General features: G+C 40.6%; 1 protein-coding gene across 2 annotated transcripts in view; it reads left to right on the forward strand.

The window, feature by feature from the left end:
- Positions 1-295: 295 nt before the first annotated feature.
- ASAH2 (N-acylsphingosine amidohydrolase 2) overlaps positions 296-23,444 on the forward strand; it is a 72,729-nt gene continuing 49,580 nt past the window's right edge. The window contains exons 1-7 of one of the 2 annotated variants that reach the window (XM_037159868.2): positions 296-551; positions 5,589-5,720; positions 8,577-8,800; positions 10,615-10,764; positions 12,106-12,282; positions 13,606-13,733; positions 14,974-15,051. In XM_037159868.2, the coding sequence (XP_037015763.2) occupies positions 5,594-5,720; positions 8,577-8,800; positions 10,615-10,764; positions 12,106-12,282; positions 13,606-13,733; positions 14,974-15,051 (884 nt within the window). In that variant the 5' untranslated portion in view covers positions 296-551; positions 5,589-5,593. Of the gene's footprint in view, positions 552-4,634; positions 4,693-5,588; positions 5,721-8,576; positions 8,801-10,614; positions 10,765-12,105; positions 12,283-13,605; positions 13,734-14,973; positions 15,052-23,444 lie in introns of those variants that run through there. The other variant, XM_037159871.2, reaches the window with a different exon arrangement.

Here is a 23,444-nt window from a genome sequence, read left to right on the forward strand (position 1 = left end):
TTTGCTCTCCAGTGTCCTCCTTGGTCAGGGGAGAGATAAGGTCTTGTGATTCACCAGCTGACTATAAGCTGCTCGAACTGTTTGGCTTTGTTTATTTTTCTTGTTTCAATTCCTTCATTCCACTTGTCCAGAAATTTTCCTAGATTCTCACTGTCCTGTCTACTGTATATTTGAGTGACCAGTAGTGAATAAAGCAGGTAGTTTTTTGTTGTGTTTATTTTGATTTTTGATCCAGCTTGTAGACATTGCATGGAACTGACCTTCAGTCCTGTAGGCCTTATGCAACTTCCACCTCAGCGTCAGGTCAGCCCAGGGGAGAGTTTGCAAATAAGCTTTTTATTATCAACAGTCTTATCCTTGTACCAAGCCCACAAAGTTATGATAATGAGAACTCTAACTCTCTTGAACATCGCTGTGAAAAATCTTTCCTTCATATGTGTCAGAAAGTGCTGAGAAGTCTTTGCTGAGCAACGTGCAAGGGAAAAGAAACACAACTCTGGACCATCACTTGCTTTACTGAATGCAAAAATTCTTTTGAGTGGTTGAATAAGGTAAGAATGCCTATATTTTCTCGGAGAGGGAGGGATGGATCTTGAGTAATCCATTGCCTCAGAGCTCTTGATGAAACCCTAAATCTTCACACCATTTTCTTAGCTTTGGAAACCTAGTTTGTCACATTATTACTTTTTACTTTCACGGTCTTGAGAAATAGGGACCTCAGCATGGGAAAGATGTGACAAGTGGCTTGCTGTCGTCACATTAGGGGCTCATCATTGACCTTTCAGAATTCTGCTAGATTAACTGGGAACCATTAGGAAATGTATAATTCTTTAAAATGCAGTTATTGAGTTTAGCTCTCTAAGGTTCATTTGCCTTCTGAACAGGCATTTGCTTTAAAGTTTGAATTCAGATTTTAATCATTAATTAAAAATAAATAGTGATCATGGGTTCAAAAAGAATCGTCATGTGTTGGCAGTGATTCTGGCAACAAGATAAGATTGGTGAAACACCTGAGGTACATCACTGAACTCTAAGTAAGAGGTGGAAACTCTACTGTTAAATCCGGTGCTACTGTTGACTTGTACAAAAGGATAGTAGTGGTAATCAATCAACAGAGAAAATTTTAAAAAATATATTTAAAAAGCATGATTTTATACCACATCTGTTTATTACACAGACCCCTACCACACGGCTACATTTACATATACAATCTGACTGTAGGTCATCTGGAGTTGGGAGGTCCAGCTGTCAGTCACTAATTTTTTTAAATTGATGATTGACACCAGGACATGTTTTCATTGATTTTAGAGAGAGGAAGGGAGGGAGGAAGGAAGGGGGGTGGAAAGAGAGAGAGAGAAACATCAATGTGAGACAGAACGTTTTTAAAAATATATTTTATTGATTATGCTATTACAGTTGTCCTATTTCTACTCCCCTTCATTCCCCTCCACCCTGCACACTCCTCCCCCACCATTCCCCCACTTTCATTTATGTCCATGTATCACAAGTTCTTTAGATTCTATATTTCCCATACTATTCTTGCCCTCCCCCATCTACTTTCTATCTACCGTCTATGCTACTTATTTTCTGTACCTTCTTCCCCCTTCTCCTCCCCCCACTCCCCTGTTGCTAACCCTCCATGTGATCTCCATTTCTATGGTTCTGCTCCTGATCTAGCTGTCCTCTTAGTTTGCTTTTGTTTTAGGTGTGGTTGTTAATAACTGTGACTTTGCTGTCCTTCCACTGTTCATATTTTTATCTTCTTTTTCTTAGATAAGACTTTAACATTTCATATAATAAGGGCTTGGTGATGATGAACTCCTTGAATTTGACATTATCTGAGAAGCACTTTATCTGCCCTTCCATTCTAAATGAAAGCTTATCTGGATAGAGCAATCTTGGTTGTAGGTATTTGGATTTCATGACTTGGAATACCTCTTTCCAGCCCCTTCTTGCCTGTAAGGTCTCTTTTGAGAAATCCACTGACAGTCTGATGGGAGCTCCTTTGTAGGTGACTGTCCCCTTATCTCTTGCTGCTTCTAGAATTCTCTCCTTGATTTTAATCTTGGCTAATGTAATGATGATGTGCCTGGGCGTGTTCCTTCTTGGGTCCAACTTCTTTGGGACTCTCTGAGCTTCCTGGACTTCCTGGAAGTCTATTGTCTTTGCCAGATTGGGGAAGTTCTCCTTTATTATTTGTTCAAATAAGTGTTCCACTTGTGGCTCTTCCTCTTCCCCTTCTGGTTCCCCTATAATTCGGATGTTGGAACATTTAAAGATGTCCTGGAGGTTCCTAAGCCTCTCCTCATTTTTTTTTTTTTGAATTCTTGTTTCTTCATCCTTTCTGTTTGGTCATTTTTTTCTTCCTTCTGTTCCACTCCCTTGATTTGAGTCCCAGTTTCCTTTCCATCACTATTGGTTTCCTGTGTATTTCCCTTCATTGCAATTAGTTTAACCTTCATTTGTTCCTCTAATTTGTGACTAAAATCAACCAGTTCTGTGAGCATCCTGATCACCAGTGTTTTGAACTGTGCATCTGAAAGATTGGCTATTTCTTGGTGGTTTAGAATTATTGTCTCTGGGGCTTTGAGCTGTTCTTAAGGCATTATGTTTTGGTCTGTTAGCACCTGTTACATATGAGGGGCAGAGTCTTAGGTGTTCACCAGGGTTGGGTGACCCAGTTGCTGGTTTGTGATGCTGTATGTGGGGGGGGGGTCAGAGAGGGGCAATGGCATTTGTTCCACTCTCTCTCAGATTTCTGTCCCCTCTGCTGCTTCCTGCAAGTAAACCTGGCCCCCCTGGTGCTGGCTCCTGGGTGTGTGGGCCTGTGCACCCTCCAGAACCCTGTGGGTCTGTCCAACAAACTCTCCATGAGCCTGGGAGCCTCTCCTGGCACCTCAACCCCGAAAGTCTTTCCAATTGGTGCTTTCAGGCTCTAATTCCCATCGCTGGGACCTTAGGCTTAGTAGTCTGTCTCACTGCTTGCTCCTTCACTTGGGGTTTATCTATGCTCGAATGTGTGAACACAGTCAGCCAGGTGCCTTGCACCCTCACTGGGTCTTCCTGTTGCCACCCCACGCCTGGGATCCGCCAACCACCACCTGTGCTCCTACGCGCCTGGGTGGGTCCAGCTGATCTTTCCTGCCCTACCCCCGCTCTGCCACTGACTCCGCCCCTCTTACCTGTCTGGCTGAATGGTTCGTTGTTGTTGGACTTCCGTAGAGTTCAATTATTTTGTGTTTTAGCTGCATTTTTGTTACTAAAAATTTGTTGTCTTTAAACTTGGTTGTGCAAGGAGGCACAGTGTTTCCACCTACGGCTCCATCTTGGCTGGAAGTTTGAGACAGAAATTTTGATTGGTTGCCTCCCATACTTCTCCTGATATGATGATTGAACCCGTAACCCTGGCATATACGCTGATCAGGAATTGAACTTGCAAACAGGTGTATTAAAAAGTTCAGGTATATTGAACTTTTGATGTACAGGACAATGCTCCAATGAACTGAGCCACCTGGCCAGGGAAGTCATCCATTTTTAATTGCATTTTTTGTACAGAAGCTGCCGCAGCCAGTAGAAAGGCTTATAGAAACCAAAGCTTAGAGCATGAACTAGGTATACTGGTTTTGAAGTTTGTTACTGAAACAATAGCTAATGAGTAGTAAACCTCTTGGATCATCACAGTTTCAGAAGCATATCTTAGATGTGCTTCCTGACTTCAGGAAGCTGTCAGTGAAACTTGGGACCAAGATACAGAACTAATGTGTATCTAAATTTTAAATACAGAACCTAAATTTGAAGTTGTTGCTGGTGCTGGTGTTGAAGGAGATGATGGTGGTGCTAGATGGATGGGGAAAGCCTACCAATAACTAGGAAATTTGGGAAGATGTCCCTGTTTCTTCATCCGCCCCAGTTCAGTCCGCTCCCAGTTCAGAAGTATTTGCTGGTAGACTGATTTTTAACCTCTGGTCCAGGAGTTGCAAAATAAAATGATTACAAAGACCAGGCATTGACTTAGATGGACAAGACCCACTGGGTAGGACTATGGTACATTGGAGAAGGCCTGCCCCATCTAAAGAGAACAGCACCTACTAAGTTTTGAAACTCTTGGCACATGGAAATGCTTGCTCAGTGTTGCCATATTTTATGAAGTATTTTGAAAGAAAATTTGAAGTTTCAGATTCGTAAATGTGTACTCTATAAAAAAAGTATAAGATATTTATTTTTTTGTCAACTAAGTCAAATTGAAGCAAAAAAGTGTCTGGGCAATATTAAACACAACTGTTTGTTGCCAATTTACAACTCTTGGGGTAGCAACATCTTAGCCATGTAATACCATTTGTGGGGGGCAAGTCTGGGGATTCCAATCCCATCACATTGCTCAGACTTCCTAAAGCAGGGGTTAATAAAGTGGGTTCTCAAGTCTCCACCTGTGATTGCTATAATCCTTTAATAGCATCTCACATAAACTTCCTTTAAGGACCATGAGGAGCACAGAATCTTCGCCATTATGTAGCCCAGTGATGAACGTCAAGATTTTGAACACAGTGCATTCTGTGTAACAAATTATTATTGTATTATCTCCTCTTATTTTTATATGAACTCTATGAGATAGGTGCTAAAATCATCATCATCGCATTCCTATTTGTGGATGGAGAAATTGAGGCTCATTGAGATTTCCCAAGTTCTGTTGCGGTAAGTGGCAGAAGTGAGATTTAAATTCTGGAGTCAGACTTCAGAATCCAATATTTAACTACCACAATATAGTTTTTCTTGTTATATTGTATGAATTCTTAGCTTCTATACTCCCTCTGAGTAATGATGAATTCTCCTCCTAACATATCCTAAATATTTGCAAGTACATTTTCTGCTTTTGTAGAGTACAGGGGCATTTTTATTTTTATCCTCATCCTTTGCTACAGGGTTTGCAAAATGTGTGCGATCTTTCTTATCACCAAAGAGGGAAATTTTATTAACTCCTGTCTTGAGACAGAGATGCCAAAACCCGCCCCCACCTTTTATGCCATTTTCTTATCAGGTAGTATTTAAAGTTAAAACATGGAGTTTAAATGCTAAAGGTATGGATTTCACCTCCATGTGGACAAGATAATTTTACTTATATTTAGTGACAGAGTAAAGCCATCCCCTTAGCAAGCCTTCTCACCTTCTCACAACTACAAACAGTGTGGGTGGATCAGTCATCACCAGTGACAGAAGTGCTGCAACCTAGACCCATGTACAGACCTATAAATAACATCATCACCATAAATGAAAGCAGTAATGATGTAGCCAACAGATGCAAATAGATTTTTGCTTAGTCGCCAATGTCAAATGATGAATAGTGGATGCCAGGATGAGCACTGTGCTGATAAGGATTTGGAAACCCCTTGTGAACCAATCAAAGAGTTCTGTCATTGACTGGTCTTGTCTGCAATGGGCTTGGGATGTGGAACTAGTGGTGAGTATGCTCTTGTACTTGCTGGTATAGACTATACCTGAAAGAGCTACAGTACCCTGGGCAGCTCGAAGCAAATACATTTTAATTTTTGATTCTGTCTTTTACTGTCTCTTCTATCTCTGTTTTTCCACAGGAAAAATGGCCAAATGTACCTTCTCCATATTAGAGACATTCCTGATTTTCCTCCTTGTAATGATGACTGCAGTCACAGTGGCCCTTCTCACCCTCTTGTTTATCACGAGTGGGACCATTGAAAATCACAAAGGCAAGTATGATGGGCTCTCTTGGATGCTGTGCCTCAGCCTGCAACAAATTCCTTGATCACTGGGGACACTGAGACAAGAAATAGTGTCTACTGATAATGCTGATGACAGGACTGTTCAATATGTATTTACGATGCCTGGCGTAGCCACCTAACCTTTACCTTACATTGCTCTTTCTGCACTGATAGCAATTTTTATCAAGTTTACCTTTGTTCCAACAGCATCTGGTATGTAGTTATTTGTCTTCTATTTTTGCACTGATCTAGGCACAGATCAGAATTCTTCAAGGCCCAGTGATGTGAGCTTTTGCCTTAATCCTCTTCTCTTACCCTTTGCCTCTTTTTGTCACCAACTTTTCCTGGGGGCAAAAGATGAATGAAAGATCCATTGAGTATCAGTGAGTCTTTACAAAGCCTTAAAGAAGGGGGTCCTAAATTCAAATCCTTGGGAGGACCAATTAAGCTCTACAAATGAGATCCAGTGGGGAGGTGGACCAGGATGGGGGCAGCTGTGATTTGGGTGAAGAGGGTCCATAGATGCCCCCTGAGTGCCAACGGTTTGCTGTTATAATAAACATGAACTCAGTTCTCCTGTGTTTTCAAGAGAAGCTAGACATTGGAATGTTTAGACACCTTTTTTTTTTTTAGTGTTAAAAATGAATTTAGTTTTTGAAAACTATAGGCTATATTTACAGGCAACAATGGGCTAAAGGTTTTTGATGAAGCCCCTACTTCAGTGTTAGGTTATATTATACCTGTTAAATGAGTAGAAAAACAGTGGGGATTGTGTACTTTGGCCAAAGTAAAAGGAGGGCTGGACTCAGACCCAGTGGAGAAGAAGATGGCATGTTTGCACCTCAGTTTTCTCTTCTGTGGCTTTCTCTCTTTTCCAGTGTTTTTTCTACCATGTCCTGTGCTTTGAATTCCCTGCAAACACAGAGGACCAGAGATCCTCTGTGCCAGCTGTGGGCAGAGCAGGGTCTTGGACTGCTAGAAATGAAAGGATCTGTAGGGCTTATCTAGTTTTAGCTCTTAAAATGAGGCTCAGGTTGGTTATCAATAATTACACTAACTATCATCACAGTAGAAGTTGCTGTTCATTGAAAGGTTACTTTTTTGGCAAAAGCTCACATGAAGGCAGATCCTAGTCTTCATACCATTTTACAGAGTTGGAAGGTGGACTTTGAGATCACAAAGACCTTGTCTTAGGCTGTGTAAATTTTGCCTTGGTTGGCACCACATTCCTACATTGGTATCAATAAAGCAAATAGCAAAGGTTCCTGCTTCCTTTCTTCCAATACTTGATGTCTTGCAGAGAATGTCGGCTCGGGGAGAAGACACAGTTTCTAACTCCATCCGGAATGTGGCTGAAATCGCATCAGATTCTGAGCTGGAGGATCTGGTTTGGGCACCTGATTAATTATATGCTCTCCATGAAATCTTGGTTAAGCTCTGGGGTTTAGTATTCTAGCATGTAAAACTGAAGAGAGTGGACAAAGTGATCTCTTAATTTTTTTTGAGCTCTAAAACTCTAGGATCCCATAGTAAATTAGCTGTTAATTTCTTGCCTCAGTACTTCCTGACCACTAATGCCCTGAGACACTGATATCTGCCTCCTTGGCCACCTCTGGCTGTTGCCTGGGCTAAAAACGAGAAAACAAGCAAGGTGGATATGTAAGACGTCTAAATACATGAATAAAACCAGAGCTGTAAGGCAGCCTACATTGTTCTACATTTTTAATATGCATTAACATATTTATTGTTCAAAACAACCCTAGAAAGTAGAGTATTGTTATTATCTCTATTTTATAGATGAGAAAATTGAGGTGCAATAGTCTAAGTAACTTGTTCAGCTAGTAATTGGTAAAGTCAGTTCTATTTTTTTTAATTTTTAATTTATTTTTCAGTGTGTGGTTGCCTCTCATGTACCCCCCACTGGCATGAATAACAACCCAGGCATATGCCCTGACTGGGAATTGAAGCAACGACCCTTTGATTCACAGGATAGTGCTCAATTCAATAAGCCACACCAGCCAGGGCTGTAAAGTCAGCTTTAAAACTGGATGTTTGTTTCTGGCACCTGCCCACTTCATCTCTATACCATATTTGCATGCATACGGAATATATATATATATATATGTATATATATATATATGAATATATATACACACAAACAATATGTATATTTGTATACATGTATATTTATATATGTACACACATACATATAAAGAATACAGTATGTATATATGAGAATCACCATATATGTATATATATTTACATGTAAGGTAGAACTATGTCAACAAGTGCATCATGATCTAGGTTGCATTCAGAATAAGTCTTTAAGAAAAAGAATAAAACTCTTGAGAAGGGTAGAGACAGTTGGAGTGGCATCTTGGAGATGAGGAGTTGAGCTGGATGTGGGTGTAATAGAAATGAACCGACTCTGATGGGGGTAGTGAAGATTGGCTGGTGGAGTAGGAAAGAATAAGTGCTCTGGATGGAGAGAATGGTAGAAATGAATCCCTAGAGGCTGGGTTTAGTGGGTTGCATGCCATGAACCTGGCACCTGATTTGTTTGGTTGGTGCAGAAGTGCACGGTGAGTGAAGAAGGATGATTTGACAAGAAATGGCTTGAGAGAAGCTGAAGGACATTTGATGGGTGTCTTGATTGTGTGGTTAAAAAAGTCATCCTTAGGATTAATATAAGACAGATTCCTGAGATGTTTTCTACCATGTACCTTACACCTAAAAGAGTATACAAGGACTTTTCCTTAGCAACATGAACCTAAGTGTCCTAATTGATGCTGACAGATAAGTGGACTGAATGGTTGTTTCTCAAATGTGTTACTCTGTTTTTAGATTCAGGTTTTCCAACCACTGAGAGTCCTCAGGTCAGCCAGAGCACACAGGCCACCCAGGACTCCACAGTCCCTCAAGGCTCAACACTCACACCAACCCCAACAGCCACCCAGGGGTCCCCAGTGACTACTACCCCAGAGCCTTCTCCATTTCAGAACTTCAGTGGCTACCATATTGGTGTTGGGCGAGCTGACTGCACAGGACAAGTAGCAGATATCAATCTGGTAGGTAATCAAGGGCTCCTCAAAGAGACTGTGAAATAATGATTTTATTATTTTGAATCCTACATTTATTTCTGATTATTATAGCATCATCTTCTTGCTTTTCTATTAACTTCACTGATATGTAACATTATGAACATTGTCCTATAAGAAAGAGGGGGTCATTTATTTAACTACAGCTCCCTTGCAAAGACGGTTGGCCATTTTTTATGAATTGGCAGGGCTGGGAAACTCAAATACTACAGAGGATGAGCAGGTACCATAAATGACTGAAGCAGGCCAGTGGAAGATGATAAATATCTAGTGATCCTCAGTTTGAGTGCAGGAGGAAATTGTGGGGATTGTGGTGCAACGAGAAAGTACGTGGCTCTGGCTGACTGTTGCTCTGTAAGAAAGTAGACTCAGGGTTGCTATATCTGACAATTTTTTTTATGAGAAGCCAGATAACCTCTAGATTGAAGACTTAAGGATTTGAATCTCTCAACTAGAAAATGTAGGCAACTCTTGTTAGTTGAAACTGGAGACCTAGCTTGGGCCAGTACTGGAGATGTCAAGGAAAACCCTCCAGTGTGTTAGTCCTGTCCTGTTGGCTGCTAACATGCATCTTCCTGACTACAGTCGTGGTAATATCGTTTATATCAGTGCTTCCCTAGGAAACTAGAGCAGCAGGTTGTCTGACGAGATTGTCTCCCTCCTACCAAATGATCTTTAGAGTCAAGGAATTACAGCTGACCCTTGAACAATGTGGGGGTTAGGGTGCCAACCCTCATGCAGTCGAACATTCATGTGTAACTTTTAACTCCCCCAAAATTTAACTATAATTGGCCCTTGGCATTGACAGATTCAACGGACTGTAGACCAAAATCAGTATTTTTGACCCATGGTTGGGAATGTAAAAAATATCGTTTTTGGTAGTTGGTTGAGTACATGCACATGAAACCCATGGATATGAAGGGTCAGCTGTATTTATTGAAAGCACTCATGCATAAGTGGACATGCACCATTTAAACCCGTGTTGTTCAAGGGTCAGCTCTATTCCCTGCTGTCTGTTCTGAAAACTGTCTCTGGAATGTAATCCTAAATAAGCATGCACATGAGGGTAAAGCAAGCAGTAGAGGGAGCATTCTGAAGGCCTGGGTATACTTTAAGGATGGGTTTTATGATGTAATAGAAGGGGCTAGGATAGGTGTATTTGAACTGACTTGGCTTAGGGAGGGATAACATGGGAAAAGGCAGGGTTAGGTACACTCACTAAAGAGTACTTAATCATAAAGAAACCATTTTCTTCAGGTAAAAACCAAAAACCAAAATAAAACCACAGACCAAAACACACACACACACATGAACAATCCAAGTGACCACAGGGAAAGAGCATTCAATTTCAGGATATTCCTGGGCAATGTATGGTGGGAGGGGAGCTATTTCCTTGTGTAGTACTTTAGACAGGAAAGAGAAAAGGTTTTGTTTCAAACACCAGAGAAGCCTCGAAAGATCTCCAGTGCAGTTAACAAAATTCTGAGCCATGCCAGTTCCTTCTTTGCCCATGGAGCAATGAATAGCTCTGTCAAGCTTATCACTACTTTGCCTTTATACTTTTCTACACAGAAGAATAAATCCTCTTCTATGATGTTGCCTTTATTCTTGAAAACACACTTTATTATCTCACTCAGAGTTTTCAGTGTCGCGTGCATTGTCTTTCTTTGTCCTTCTTTGGTGGTGGTAGTCTTTTCCCTCAAGGGAGAGCCTGATTTCTGGTAGCGGTGGAGGGCAGGGGGTTGTGCAGGGCGGAGTGGCTCTGATTCTCTCTCCGTCTGCAGATGGGCTACGGCAAAAGCGGCCAGACTGCGCGGGGCCTCCTCACCAGGTTGTACAGCCGTGCTTTCGTCATGGCAGAACCCGACGGGTCAAATCGAATGGCGTTCATCAGCATCGACATAGGCATGGTGTCCCAACGAATGAGGCTGGAGGTAAGTGATTAATGTGAGCATGCAATGACATGATTTTAAAGAAAAGTCTCTGGGCAATTGTGAGAGTAGCTAATCCTTCCTAGTTTTTCATCCAGTAAGTTCCTACTACCCACAACATTATAAGCTCTTACCTGTCCTTACTCTGGACTGATAAGAGCTTATAATGTTGTGGATGAGCTTACAGTGGGGGAGGAGAATGATCCTCATTTTTCCATCCCAAATCAGCCTGCTCAAAATACACTTCCAACTCCAGTGACAGTACCTCATCAGTATTAATGCTAATGTTTTGTTTTTTTGAGAGCTTATTATGTTCCAGGGGACCTTCACATACATTCTCTCATTTAATCTTCTTTGTAGAAATCTGAGATTGTCAATTAATCAGTAACTCTTCCCTGAAGTTTTCAGACAACTGACAATAGATATGTGACCAGAGGAGAATTACAAATATAACACTGAAATGAGGTTGGCCATAAACTGCTGAAGCTTGGTGATAGGCAGACCTGGGGGGTTCACAGTACCTGGATACTATGAATGTTTGGTGTGGAAAGGTGAATGGATAAGAGAGACTATAGTTAGACTTGGATTGGGATTCAAGCTGTGCTATTTATTACATCAGTTGGAAAATTATTTAACTTCGTTACGTTTCAGTGTTACTAGCTGAAAGGCAAGGTTAAAAATACATCCTTGAACGTATTGTAATGACTTTTAGATGACATAACGTATGTAATACCTAGCATTGTTTGTATCTGCACATAGCAAGACTCTATAAAATGTTAGCTATTGCAATTGTTGTTACTATGATGATATGCTGAAGCTATACAAACTATATAAGCTACCCTGTTTTGCTGTGTATGATGTACTCCCATGTTTTGGGCCCAAACTTTCAGGAAAAAAAATCTTTAGTTTTAATTTTTTAATTCAGTCATTTATTTATTTATACTTAGATACTTTTTGTATTATAAAGGAATTTAAGCATTTATTTTTGAACATATGGTGTAAGAAATTTTATGTAACAAATAATTACAAAACACAGGAACAGATAGAAGGTACATGAAAGCTTGCATACTGGTAACAAATTTACGATACTCACGCATCATTAGTACAACCCATGTATAATGCATATCCTTCTTTTTCTCTCAGAAATTTGGGCAAAAAATTGCATGTTATACACAGCAAAGTGTGGTATATGTATGTAGAGATACTGTGATGCAATAGAGAGTGAAGGGCCACTTGGCAAGGAAGTCATTGGTTCGGGTCAGTGGTGACGCTCATTAGAGCCTTTTCTTGTGCTAAGCTCCTATGTTCTTTCGCCTCTTTTTTTTCTTTCTTTCTTTCTTGAAGGTCTTGAAGAGACTGCAGCAGAAATATGGCTCCCTGTACAGAAGAGACAATGTTATCCTGAGTGGCACGCACACACACTCGGCCCCAGCAGGGTATTTCCAGTATACCGTGTTCGTAATTGCCAGTGAAGGCTTTAGCAATCGAACGTTTGAGTACATGGTCACTGGCATCCTGAAGGTAGGCAGAGAACCCCAGACAGCGATAGCTGTTCCTTCCCCGTGTGCACAGTGTTTTAGGAGTGTGCTATGGGGACAGTCCCTCTAGGATTTCGGTCTGAATGCAGTCTTAGCACCTACCACTCTACCTGCTTCCTGGCTCCTTGTAGCTTCTGGTCCGGAGCTGTGGGCTGTTAAGCCTGAGGCATTGGTTGATTATGGAGCATGGTTCTATGGCGGTAAGCCTCATGCAGTTGTCTAAAGAGACAGAATGTTTTGTATGTGACTGTTACACATTACAGGGCCCCACATGGCCTGTTCTTGCACAGAGTCACACAAAAAGATGCCAACCCATCAAGGCACCAAAAGTAATTACAAATAATCCCAATCTTTCCCTGTACTTCCAAATATTTCCTTGTATTTTCTAAAGAATATAAAAGAGGACTAATTTATCAATTCCCCATTTCTTAAGTTCTCTACAGCAGTTTTAGACTGACAAGGTACTTCTACGAGTTCCCCCAGACTTTTTTCCCCGTTTGTGGTTTTGGTGCCTAATTTTTATTTCTCTCTCTCCTGTCTTCCAGTTTAATATTTCCTTGCATAGGATTCTTGCTAATGTTTTCTTCTTCATTCCTTTGCCTTTCAGGTTTAGTCTCTCTCTACTTTATCGTCTAAAGTTGCCACCACCCACCCACCCCAAATCCAAAGATCCAGTTGGCAAAGGCTGAAACTTCTTTGCAATATGTTTCCAAACTGTGGCTAGTAATCTATAAATGGCTTTATGAGGTCAATTTCATGGGTTGCAAGAAGCATAAAAAAACAAAATGAAAAAAAATTGGATAGCATCATAGCGCATAAAACACATTGTGAGCTTTATTTTAGGGTATGTATGTTGATGTGTATTAAGGTTGGATAGAAATTGTGCAGCTTACTGTGCATCTGAAAGTTTGAAAAATTCTGCCTTAAAGAGTGTGGGATGGAGAGAGTAGGGAGGGTGGAAATACCTACACGGTAACACATCCTGTCCAGGGTTATAGGAGCCCAGTCTCCCACTTGGGCCATCTGAATGGCAGATTGTGCCTGACTCAGCTGTCAGGGGCTGATCTGCTCTGTGCTTCTCTGCAAAGAGCACTTTTTCTGTCTCAGACCTGAAGGCCATGTGACACCTCCAGAATGACACCAGCCGTGTGGTGTGGTTCTCCAGCTTTTGTCCTGTAGCAGGAACAGGTTGGAGGCCATGGAAATTGTCCACAGGTTTCTTCTGCTTGTATTGACTAAGTCGTTATCCCCAACAGGATTTCCAACAATATAGCTCTCTCTCTCTCTCTCTTTTTTTAACCCACAGAGCATTGAGATAGCACACACCAATATGAAACCAGGGAAAATCTTTATCAATAAAGGAAACGTGGATGGTACACAGATCAACCGAAGCCCTTACTCCTACCTTCAGAACCCACTGTCAGAGCGAGTAAGGTGAGGAGGGTAATTATCGAAATGAAGTCCTGTGTTTCTTTTAGGGAACAGCAGCAAAATCTGAGAACAGGGTTGTTACTTGATGTACATAATGGGATCCTAAAAGAGTATTAAAGACAAATAGTTTAAAAGCATGTTTATAATCTAAGAGAAGCAGAAATAAAAAGTGAAAGTAGAAACACACAGCAACCTACACATGGACCTCCCCAGTCGGAGGGCTGTGGGAGTTGGTGTGGGTACTTGAAGGACTGGAGGCTTTGGAGTCTGACAGAGCTGTGGGCTCACCTGAGCTTGTCACTCCCTAGCTGGGTGATCTTTGGGATATATATGGTGATGATGATACATGATTTATTTGTCTTAATTTATTGGCTCTCCATTTCTTTATCTGTAAGATGGAAATTAAAATGTGCATAACAAGTATTCAGTAATGAGGAACTCACATTAATTCATCTTAGTCCAAGAGAATGTGGCAAGAGAGAGGAGATAAATGAATTAAAAAACTGGAAGAACGAGAAAGAAAATTAGAATAATTGAGAATAATTGAATGGAACACCTAAGGAAGATAATTATTTTGTCTTTTTTTTTAAGTAAGGAGCCAGGATTGCAACAGGAGAGGCTACCACAGAAGTGTAAAATAATTATTTTGTCTTTTTTTTTAAGTAAGGAGCCAGGATTGCAACAGGAGAGGCTACCACGAACTTCTCAGTTCCACCTGGCCACTTTGGCATTTTACATTTGTCTGCATATTTTTCAACAGCTTTCAAAAGAGTTGATTTTTTTAAAAGAAAATATGATGAACATTATATTTTCAAGGACATATCATATCCTTGAAAGGACATGAAAGAACATTTTAAGTCACATGTAATGAATGCTTTGGTTTTGCATACTTCCTGCTATTTTTAAGCAAGTCCACTAAAATTTGATACAAGTAGAAATTTCAGAGAGAAATCCTTTTCGTAAGAAACCCATATGTATAATATTGCATATATTACATACGAATGTATATTTCATCTCCAGCTAGCCAGTCTAACACCCCTAACCCTGATCACCATTGCAGACCATTTCTTTAGCGAGGGATGAGGTCGTGGGTGCAGCGCATGGGACTGCAGCGTGGACTCAGGGTGCTGCCCTCACAGAGACGCATGTTAGTTTTTGTTTCTGGGTCAGCTTCTGCTGTTTGCATGCGTGGTGCCCAGGCTCTAACATAAAACTGACTCAATTCCTTTGTTTTGGTGTCTAGATATTCTTCGAATACGGACAAGGAGATGGTAGTCTTGAAAATGGTAGATTTGAATGGAAATGATCTGGGCCTTCTCAGGTACTCTGTTTACTTTTATTTTTTTTTAAATTCTATCTGAATAACTTCTTTTAGTTACAAGGGTGAAGGTGGAGAAGAGGTTACAATAGTGGGCATAGAGGATGAGAACAAGCTGACAGTGATTTTCAACATTTTTTTTATATTACAGCACAGATAAACTACCAAAATTCTGTGCTCAAAAAATATGTTTTTGCAGGTCTGGAAAAAAATAGGTATAATTTTGATTCATTCACACTGGATGGCTCCTGTTGTGTGGGTATTGTCAGTTTTTTTATTTTCTAATCTAAGGGAAAAGAACTCAGAAGCCCCTGACTAGTCAGGTATTGCAAGTTTTTAAAAAATCGTGCAGCACACTAGTTGCAGATCTCTGAGTTGAGCGGTGAAGAGTCCAGACCCAGGAATCAGACACATCTGTGGTCCAGCCGTGGGCTCTGTGGCAAGGCTCTCTGCCTCTCGGGCTTGGCTGTTCAGCTGTAAAACAGGGTTAATGAAAGGATTATATAAATGAGGGATCTGGGTGAAGAAGTTCAGCACAACATCTGGCATGTGATATAAAGACAGTAAATGTTAGTGCTCATGACTATATCAAGATTTTATATGTGGAACTTCCATGATGGTAGATAATTATCTCTCAGTAAAACAAAAAACAATTGGACCAGTGGGGCAAATGAATATGGAATCAAGATTATTCACCCATGATTTCCTCAAAGGAGCAAGTGAAGCCTAATGTAGGACAATGCTCCTTAGTGATGAAAGCAGAACTGAGGCCACCTAAAGGGGGCAGAAGACATAAGATTACAACTTGGCACTGACTCCAGCACCTTTTTATAAACAAGACAATATGAGGATTCTTTTCTGTGAAAAAAGGAGGCATTCACACTTACAGGTTATTTTGGTCACTGACATTGGACTGGCTAAGGGCGACTGACAGTGACGGACACCTTGATGCGCAGACTTCCGAGTGATGCAGAAGTGCCCTGAGAAAGTGTATGTTAGCACTTGGGTACCGGAGTCAAATGTCTTGGGTTCGCTCTGGGCTCTCATCCTTCTTAGCTCTGTTACTTAGGCCATGTAACAGCTCTCTGTCTCAGTTTTCTTATCTTTAAAATTGGGGGTTAAAGAGACTCCTTAAAATCATTGATAATAAGTGTTAGTAAAGGTGGTGAGGTTCTGCCAGGTAAAATAATGAAATGTTTAAGTGAAAATTGCTATGTGAGTAAAATGGACAACAAATTAAAAGTAATAAGTGGTAAAGATAAACAATAAACTCTATGACTCAGTTCAGATACCAGGGTTGTCTCTGTTACTAGGAAGAGAACAGCGGAGTGGTAAGAAGTTCAGGTTTCAGGTATTGATTTTTTTTTCTTTTTTTTAAATTTAATTATTGTTCAAGTACAGTTTTCTGTGTTTTACTCCCATCCCAGCCCACCTCCCCAGTGCTCCCCACCTCCCTCTGGTTTCCACCCCCCTTAGTTGTTGTCCATGTGTCCTTTATACTAGTTCCTGTAAATCCCTCCCCTTTTCCCCTGAAATTCCCTCCCCTCTGGTCACTGTCCGCCTGTTCTCTATTGCAGTGTCTTTGGTTATATTTTGCTTGCTTGTTTGTTTTGTTGTTTAGCTTCCTGTTAAAGGTGAGATCAGGTATTGGTTTTAAGACTTGGTCAATCCTAGCCCTGCCACTTATTAACCCTGAGGCCTCAGGAAAGTAACTCATTTACTTATACCTCAAACATTCTATTCGAAAATGGGGATAATAACTCATAGGACTTGTTTGAAGATTAAATGAGATAATTCATGCAAAGCTCTCGTTTTGTGCCTGACATAGAAAAAAAAGGTTAATCATTTTAGCTAAGAGGTAAGAGATAGAATAATATTCTACCTCTTCTAAAAACTCCATTATTGGCGTATCTGAGTGCTTGAATTCATAGCATTGGAGTTACTTCTTTGGGTTTAAAGTGAGGACACTAAAAACTCCCTGATAAAATAAACTTTATTATATGGGTTGACATAATGGGACTCTTTGTTTCATTACTATAAATTCATCTACTAATGTTGCTACTTAACATTTAACTCAACAGACTTTCTAAATGTCAGCTACGCAGCTTTGTGGGGGAGGATTGTTATGCTAAGTATGTCATGGCCTGTCTTCAAGGGTCTCAGAGTTGGGTAACTGGGACAGGAAGCTCAAATAACCTGCCATTGTTTCTATAACTGTATGTTATCCTTGATGTAATTGTTCCTTCAGTTGCCTCTTGTATAGTGAAAATTGCTCTTTATACACATTAAAACTGAGCCAAAACAAAGTCAGCCACCACTTGTAGGAGTCTGCTGTTAGGATCCAAAGCCTGAGCAATTCGGAAACACAGAATCCTGGATTTGCAGAGCACAGAGATAATCTAGTTGAAATTTTAGCTAAGGCCTAAAACTAGGTGAGGTGACCTGTCCCATGTCACAGCCAAGAGAATTTTCTTCACACAGAAAGTGATATTGAAGTTCATAATTTATTCCTTCCCACTTTGATTTTCTTTCCATGTCTTCGTGCAACAAGTCTGCACCAGGCACCTATCAATAATTCTATGTGCCATGTAACCCTTCCCAGTCCCTGGAGTGACGTACTTCCTGGCCTTGAAATCAGAAACCAAATACCTTGGAATCACCTTGGAATCAAACACCTGTATTCTGTGCTCGAGAAAATACCTTAAACTCTATGAGACTCAGTTTCTGCATTTATCAAATGTAAATTTAACATCTCTTCTCTACACAGAGATTATTCATTTATTCATCCATTCGATATCGTGGAATACATGTGTCATGAACTGAGCAGAAAATAGATGTAGTTGCTACCTTGATAGAACTCACAGTCTACTGGTAGAGATGAAGGGTATTCAAAGAGTCACACAAATCCATGCATAATTATAATTGGATTCACTACTAAGGGAGGAAGGCCTGTACAGTTATCTTAAGGAGATTTGACCAGGTCCTGCCGACTGGAAATGCTTCTCTGAGGAACTGGCAACGCAGCTGCGTAGGAATTAACTGGTGAAATGGAAGGTAGAAAAGAAATTAAAAAAAACATTATTTATTTATTTATTTTTAGAGAGAGGGTAAGGGAAGGAGAAAGAGTGGGAGAGAAACATCAATGTATGGTTGCCTCTCATGTGTCCCCCACTGGGGGCCTGGCCTGCAATCCAGGCATGTGCCCTGACTGGGAATCAAACCAGTGACCCTTTGTTTCACAGGCCCATGCTCAATCCACTGAGCTACACCAGCCAGGCCAGAAAAAGAACTGTTACTGATGTGTAAAGGTCCTGTGGCCCATTTGAGGAACCGATCAAGGTTCCGAATGGCTTAAGTGCAAAAGGCATTGTGAGATAAAGTCAGAGGTAGAAATTAGATACCATGGTAAAGATGTTGGTCTTTATAACCAAGGGGAATGTAAAATCATTAAAGTGTTTTCAGCTGGGGTTGGGAGTAGAGGGCTCCTTAAGGGTTAGGAAGAGTGAAAGCGACTTGAGGAATGAAGTAGAACATGCGCATGAAACTATCTCATAGACCATTAAATCCTCTACAAATGTGAGGCCACTATTTGCTCCACTGGATCTAATGGAAATCTTATGCTTTTTCCTGATACTTTCTTATGCAGAGACAGTAAATGGTTGTTCTCCAAATGTTCGAAATATTTTGAATTCTGAGTCAAAGTGTAAACCGTGTGGCACTTACAAAATCCCCTTTGAGAGACTCTCAAAGGCACCTTAATTAAAGAATGAGTTTGTCATCTGGTGGAGGAGACTTAAGAGGGGATGATGTAGTAAAACAACTTGTATATGAAGAGACTATGAGAAGACAAAGGTTTCAAATGTCTGCATCAGAGGGGAATGTCATAAGGGCAGGTGATCTGAGTGGCAGCTCTGATTGGTGGAGGGCCACTTCTCAAGCAGGCGCCCCCATGGTGCTGGCGGCTCTGGCAGGGCTTATTCCCTCAAGCACCGTGCAATGGACAGGCTTTGTCTCGCTTCTCTTTCCTTCTTTTGCTTCTTTGCTTCTGCAAAGTTTTCTTCCTTGAGTTTGCAGGAGAGGCATGGACTCTTCTGGTTTTTTTTCTTTCTTTTTTTTGTGCTCTGTCAGCCTGCTGGCAGCTGCTGCGACATGACTTCTGTGTGTCAGAGCTGTAAGAAAGGTATGAGCAGGTGTTTGACTAATTGCTCCATTGCCTTCTGTTTTCTATAGTGAAAATCCTTTCATTCTTACAGAAAGGCTCAGGAAGGCAGCTCTTTAAAGGCAGATTTAAAAAAAAATGAGAGGGACAGTGATTTGTTTAAGCTACTTCAATAATTTGCGTGTACACTTAGAAACATTCAATTTATGAAGTTACACTAATTTATTTGAATGATATTGGCTTATGGAACTTAGACGCGGTGTGAGCATGTGTGTGTAAATCTCTACCATCCTAGACTATGACTTCTTGTTATGTCACACTGTCTGTTCCCTGTGGCTCTCTATTCTACTGTCTTCATTCTCCTTAACCCACTCGGATAATCAATGGGGAAACCTCAGCGACTGCCTTTCGCTAACTGTTCTTAACCTCTTCTCTCTTCTCCATCTCACCTTGCCTATACCTTCTGCCTTAGCATTAACTGGTTTGAGAAGCCCTGGTCTCTATTCATATCTGTCCCTGAGTTTCTCTTTCCCATTCTGCCCCTTGTATGTTGCTGTGAGGTTTGTTGCTATCTTCCTGCTCTACCTTTCCTATCAACTCTCTGTTCTCTCCAGGGGAGCCTAGGTCTGAGTCGTGCAGTGAGCTTTCATCCTGTGTCTGATCTATGGTCCCACAAAGCGAAGGTGCTTAGTAAGGGCTCATTGGTAACAAGTGATGATAGCAGGCTGATAACAGGTGAATCATGCTTGTTAATTTAATTTGCCCCACCTGTAGAAACTAGAGCCATAAAACTCAGTTATGATAACTGGCAGAAGACATTGGACTGACTTGATTGTTGGGTACTGGGAAAGTTCTTAATCCAAAGAGATTTAGAAGGTTGTTATTTTTTCCAAGTTTCCCCCAGTATAAAAATAATATGTACTCACCAGAGAAAACTAGAAAGTAGAAAAAAAGAAAAACTAACTCAGTTATACTTGGTCAAGTCAACCATAGTTAATATTCAGGTACATTTTCTTCTACCCAATTCTCTATATGGGACATACAATAAATATACACAACTTGGGTCATTCTGTAAATGTGGATGCTTACTTGTTTTCTCTCACTGTGGGTGCTAGAAACTTTAAAATACTGTAAGTAAATATTAACAATATTATCTTCATGTACTGAGACTATCAAGTGGTTTGTTTTTGGGGGGGTAGTGACTATGTCTAATAATTTTTTTTTGTCTCAAAGTCTATGTACTCTCACGTTAAAATAATGAACTCATTCCTGTGCAGATTGGAATTTGCCATATATATTTTTCTATTCAACTTTTCTTTGTAATTACATTTTTGAAGTATCTCTTATGAAAGTTGTATAGTTATATACAACTGGACAAGAGTATATATAACTATACTCTTATAGTTTTTTTAAATATATTTTATTGATTATACCATTACAGTTGTCCTATTCTCCCCCTTCATTCCCCTTCACCCTGCACAACCCCTATTCCCCTCTTTAGTTTATGTCCACGTGTCTCAAGTTCTTTAGATTCTATATTTCCCGTACTATTCTCGCCCTCCCCTCTATCTATTTTCTACCTACAGTCTATGTTATTTATTCTCTGTACCTTCTCCCCCCTTCTCTTCCTCCCACTCCTCTGTTACTAACCCTCCATGTGATCTTCATTTCCATGGTTCCACTCCTGTTCTAGCTGTCCTCTTAGTTTGCTTTTGTTTTAGGTGTGGTCGTTAATAATTGTGAGCTTGCTGTCCTTTCACTGTTCATCTTTTTTACCTTCTTTTTCTTAGATAAGTCCCTTTAACATCTTATATAAGGGCTTGGTGATGATGAACTCCTTGAATTTGATCTTATCTGAGAAGCACTTTATCTGTCCTTCCATTCTAAATGAAAACTTTGCTGGATAGAGCAATCTTGGTTGTAGGTCTTTGGTTTTCATGACTTGGAATACTTCTTTCCAGCCCCTTCTTGCTTGTAAGGTCTCTTCTGAGAAATCAGCTGACAGTCTGATGGGAGCTCCTTTGTAGGTGACTGTCCCCTTAGCTCTTGCTGCTTCTAGAATTCTCTCCTTGATTTTAATCTTGGCTAACGTAATTATGATTTGCCTTGGTGTGTTTCTTCTTGGGTCCAACTTCTTTGGGATTCTCTGAGCTTCCTGGATTTCCTGGATTGCCAGATTGGGGAGGTTCTCCTTTATTATTTGTTCAAATAAGTGTTCCACTTGTGGGTCTTCCTCTTCCCCTTCTGGTACCTGTATGATTCGGATGTTGGAACATTTAAAGATGTCCTGGAGGTTCCTAGGCCTCTCCTCATTATTTTTGAATTCTTGTTTCTTCATCCTTTTCTGTTTGGTCATTTCTTTCTTCCTTCTGGTCCACTCCCTTGATTTGAATCCCAGTTTCCTTTCCGTCACTATTGGTTTCCTGTGCATTTCCCTTCATTTCAATTAGTTTAGCTTTCATATGTTCCTCTAATTTGTGACTAAAATCAACCAGTTCTGTGAGCATCCTGATCACCAGTGTTTTGAACTGTGCATCTGAAAGTTTGGCTATTTTTTGGTTGCTTAGAGTTATTGGGTCTGGAGCTTTGAGTTTTTCTTGAGCCATGTTTTGGTCTGTTCGTGCCTGTTATGTATGAGGGTCAGAGCCCTAGGTGTTCACCAGGGTGGGGTCACCAGGGCGGGTCAACTCAGTCATTGGGTTGTGATGCTATATGTGGGGGCGGGGTCAAAGAGGGGCAATGGGGGGGCGCTGCTTCCCCCAGCTGGGGCCTCCACGGTTTGTCTCACTGCTCGCTCCTTCGCCTGATTTATCTGTGCATGAATGTGTGACTGCAGTCAGCCTGCCGCCTTGCGTGCTCACTGGGTCTGCCTGTCGCAAACCCCACGCCTGGGATCTGCCAACCACCTCCCATGCACCTGGGTTGGTCTGGCCGAGTTTTCCTGCCCAACCCAGCTCTGCCAGCCACTGGTTCTGCCCCTCTCACCAGTATGGCTGAAAGATTCATTGTTGTCAGACTTCAGTATAGTTCAATTTTCTGTGTTTTGGTTGCATTTTTGTTACTAAAATTTTGTTGTCTTTAAACTTGGTTGTGTGAGGAGACAGTGTTTCTACCTACACCTCCATCTTGGCCGGAAGTTATCTGCTTTGTATACTCTTATAAGAGTTTGTTTTCACTCTGACAATCTTTTTTTTTTTTTAATGAGCAAATTGAGTCTCAGATATAATGATTATTATCCATCTGAATTTTTTTCCCTATTACCTTTTACTTTGTGCTTTTGTCTGACTCTTTCAATGCTTCTTCCCCCCCACCCCTTACCATTTTAGGGTTGATAGGGATTTTTTAAAAAAAATCTTTAAATGGCAGGTTGTAGTTTCCAAAGCTGGCCACAAGAACTCTCATCTCGTATTTTCTATCCAAAGTGACTGTGACGTTACTCATCAAGGGGTAAAGATGATTTCTCTGGCCCTGGACTGCTTTGCTGAATAGAAGACAGTAGAAGCAACACTGTACCAGGACTGCAATCTTTTTTTTTTTAGTAGATTTTTACAGCAGTTTGAGGTTCACAGAAAAATTAAGCAGAAAGTACAAAGATGTTCCATACACCCCTTGACTCCCAACATTCACCCCTTGACTCCCAACATTCACCCTGTCCCTGGGTGTCATGTCAGCACCTGAGTGGCTCCTACCAGAGCAGTGCATTCGTTGTACATGATGAACCTGCTCTGACATGTTGTCCTCACCTGGAGTCCGTAGTTCATTATAGTAATAGTTCTCTTCTGGTATATCAAGTGGTTGTTTTTTTTTTAAATCATGTGGTAATCTTGGGACTTGATAATGTCTATTAACATTCTATTACGTAGCTTTTTAGACCTTTTAAAAATTGTATTCATATCTTTTAATTTTAAAAAGCAATGCTTTATTGAATATGCAATTTGGTAACATTTTTTTTTTCATTTAGAGATGCCTCATAAATATCTTTCAATGCTGCTTAGTGTTTTTAAAATCACCATTTAAAAATGGATGTATTCCATCATATGCATGATGATGAGTTCCGCTAACCAGCAATCATTTGATATTTATAGTTTTTTTCTATTATAAAATACACTGTAATAAGCATTCTTGAATAAGTATGTATCTGCCAATGGTTTCCTTAAACTAAGTTCTTAGAAATGGGATTGCTGAGCCAAAGAGGAATGCTCGTTATTAAGGCTTTTCTCATAAATTGCCAAAGGGC

Source organism: Artibeus jamaicensis, unplaced genomic scaffold, assembly GCF_021234435.1.
Source record: "Artibeus jamaicensis isolate MK-2021 breed Jamaican fruit bat unplaced genomic scaffold, CSHL_Jam_final contig_332, whole genome shotgun sequence".
NCBI classification, from domain to species: domain Eukaryota; kingdom Metazoa; phylum Chordata; class Mammalia; order Chiroptera; family Phyllostomidae; genus Artibeus; species Artibeus jamaicensis.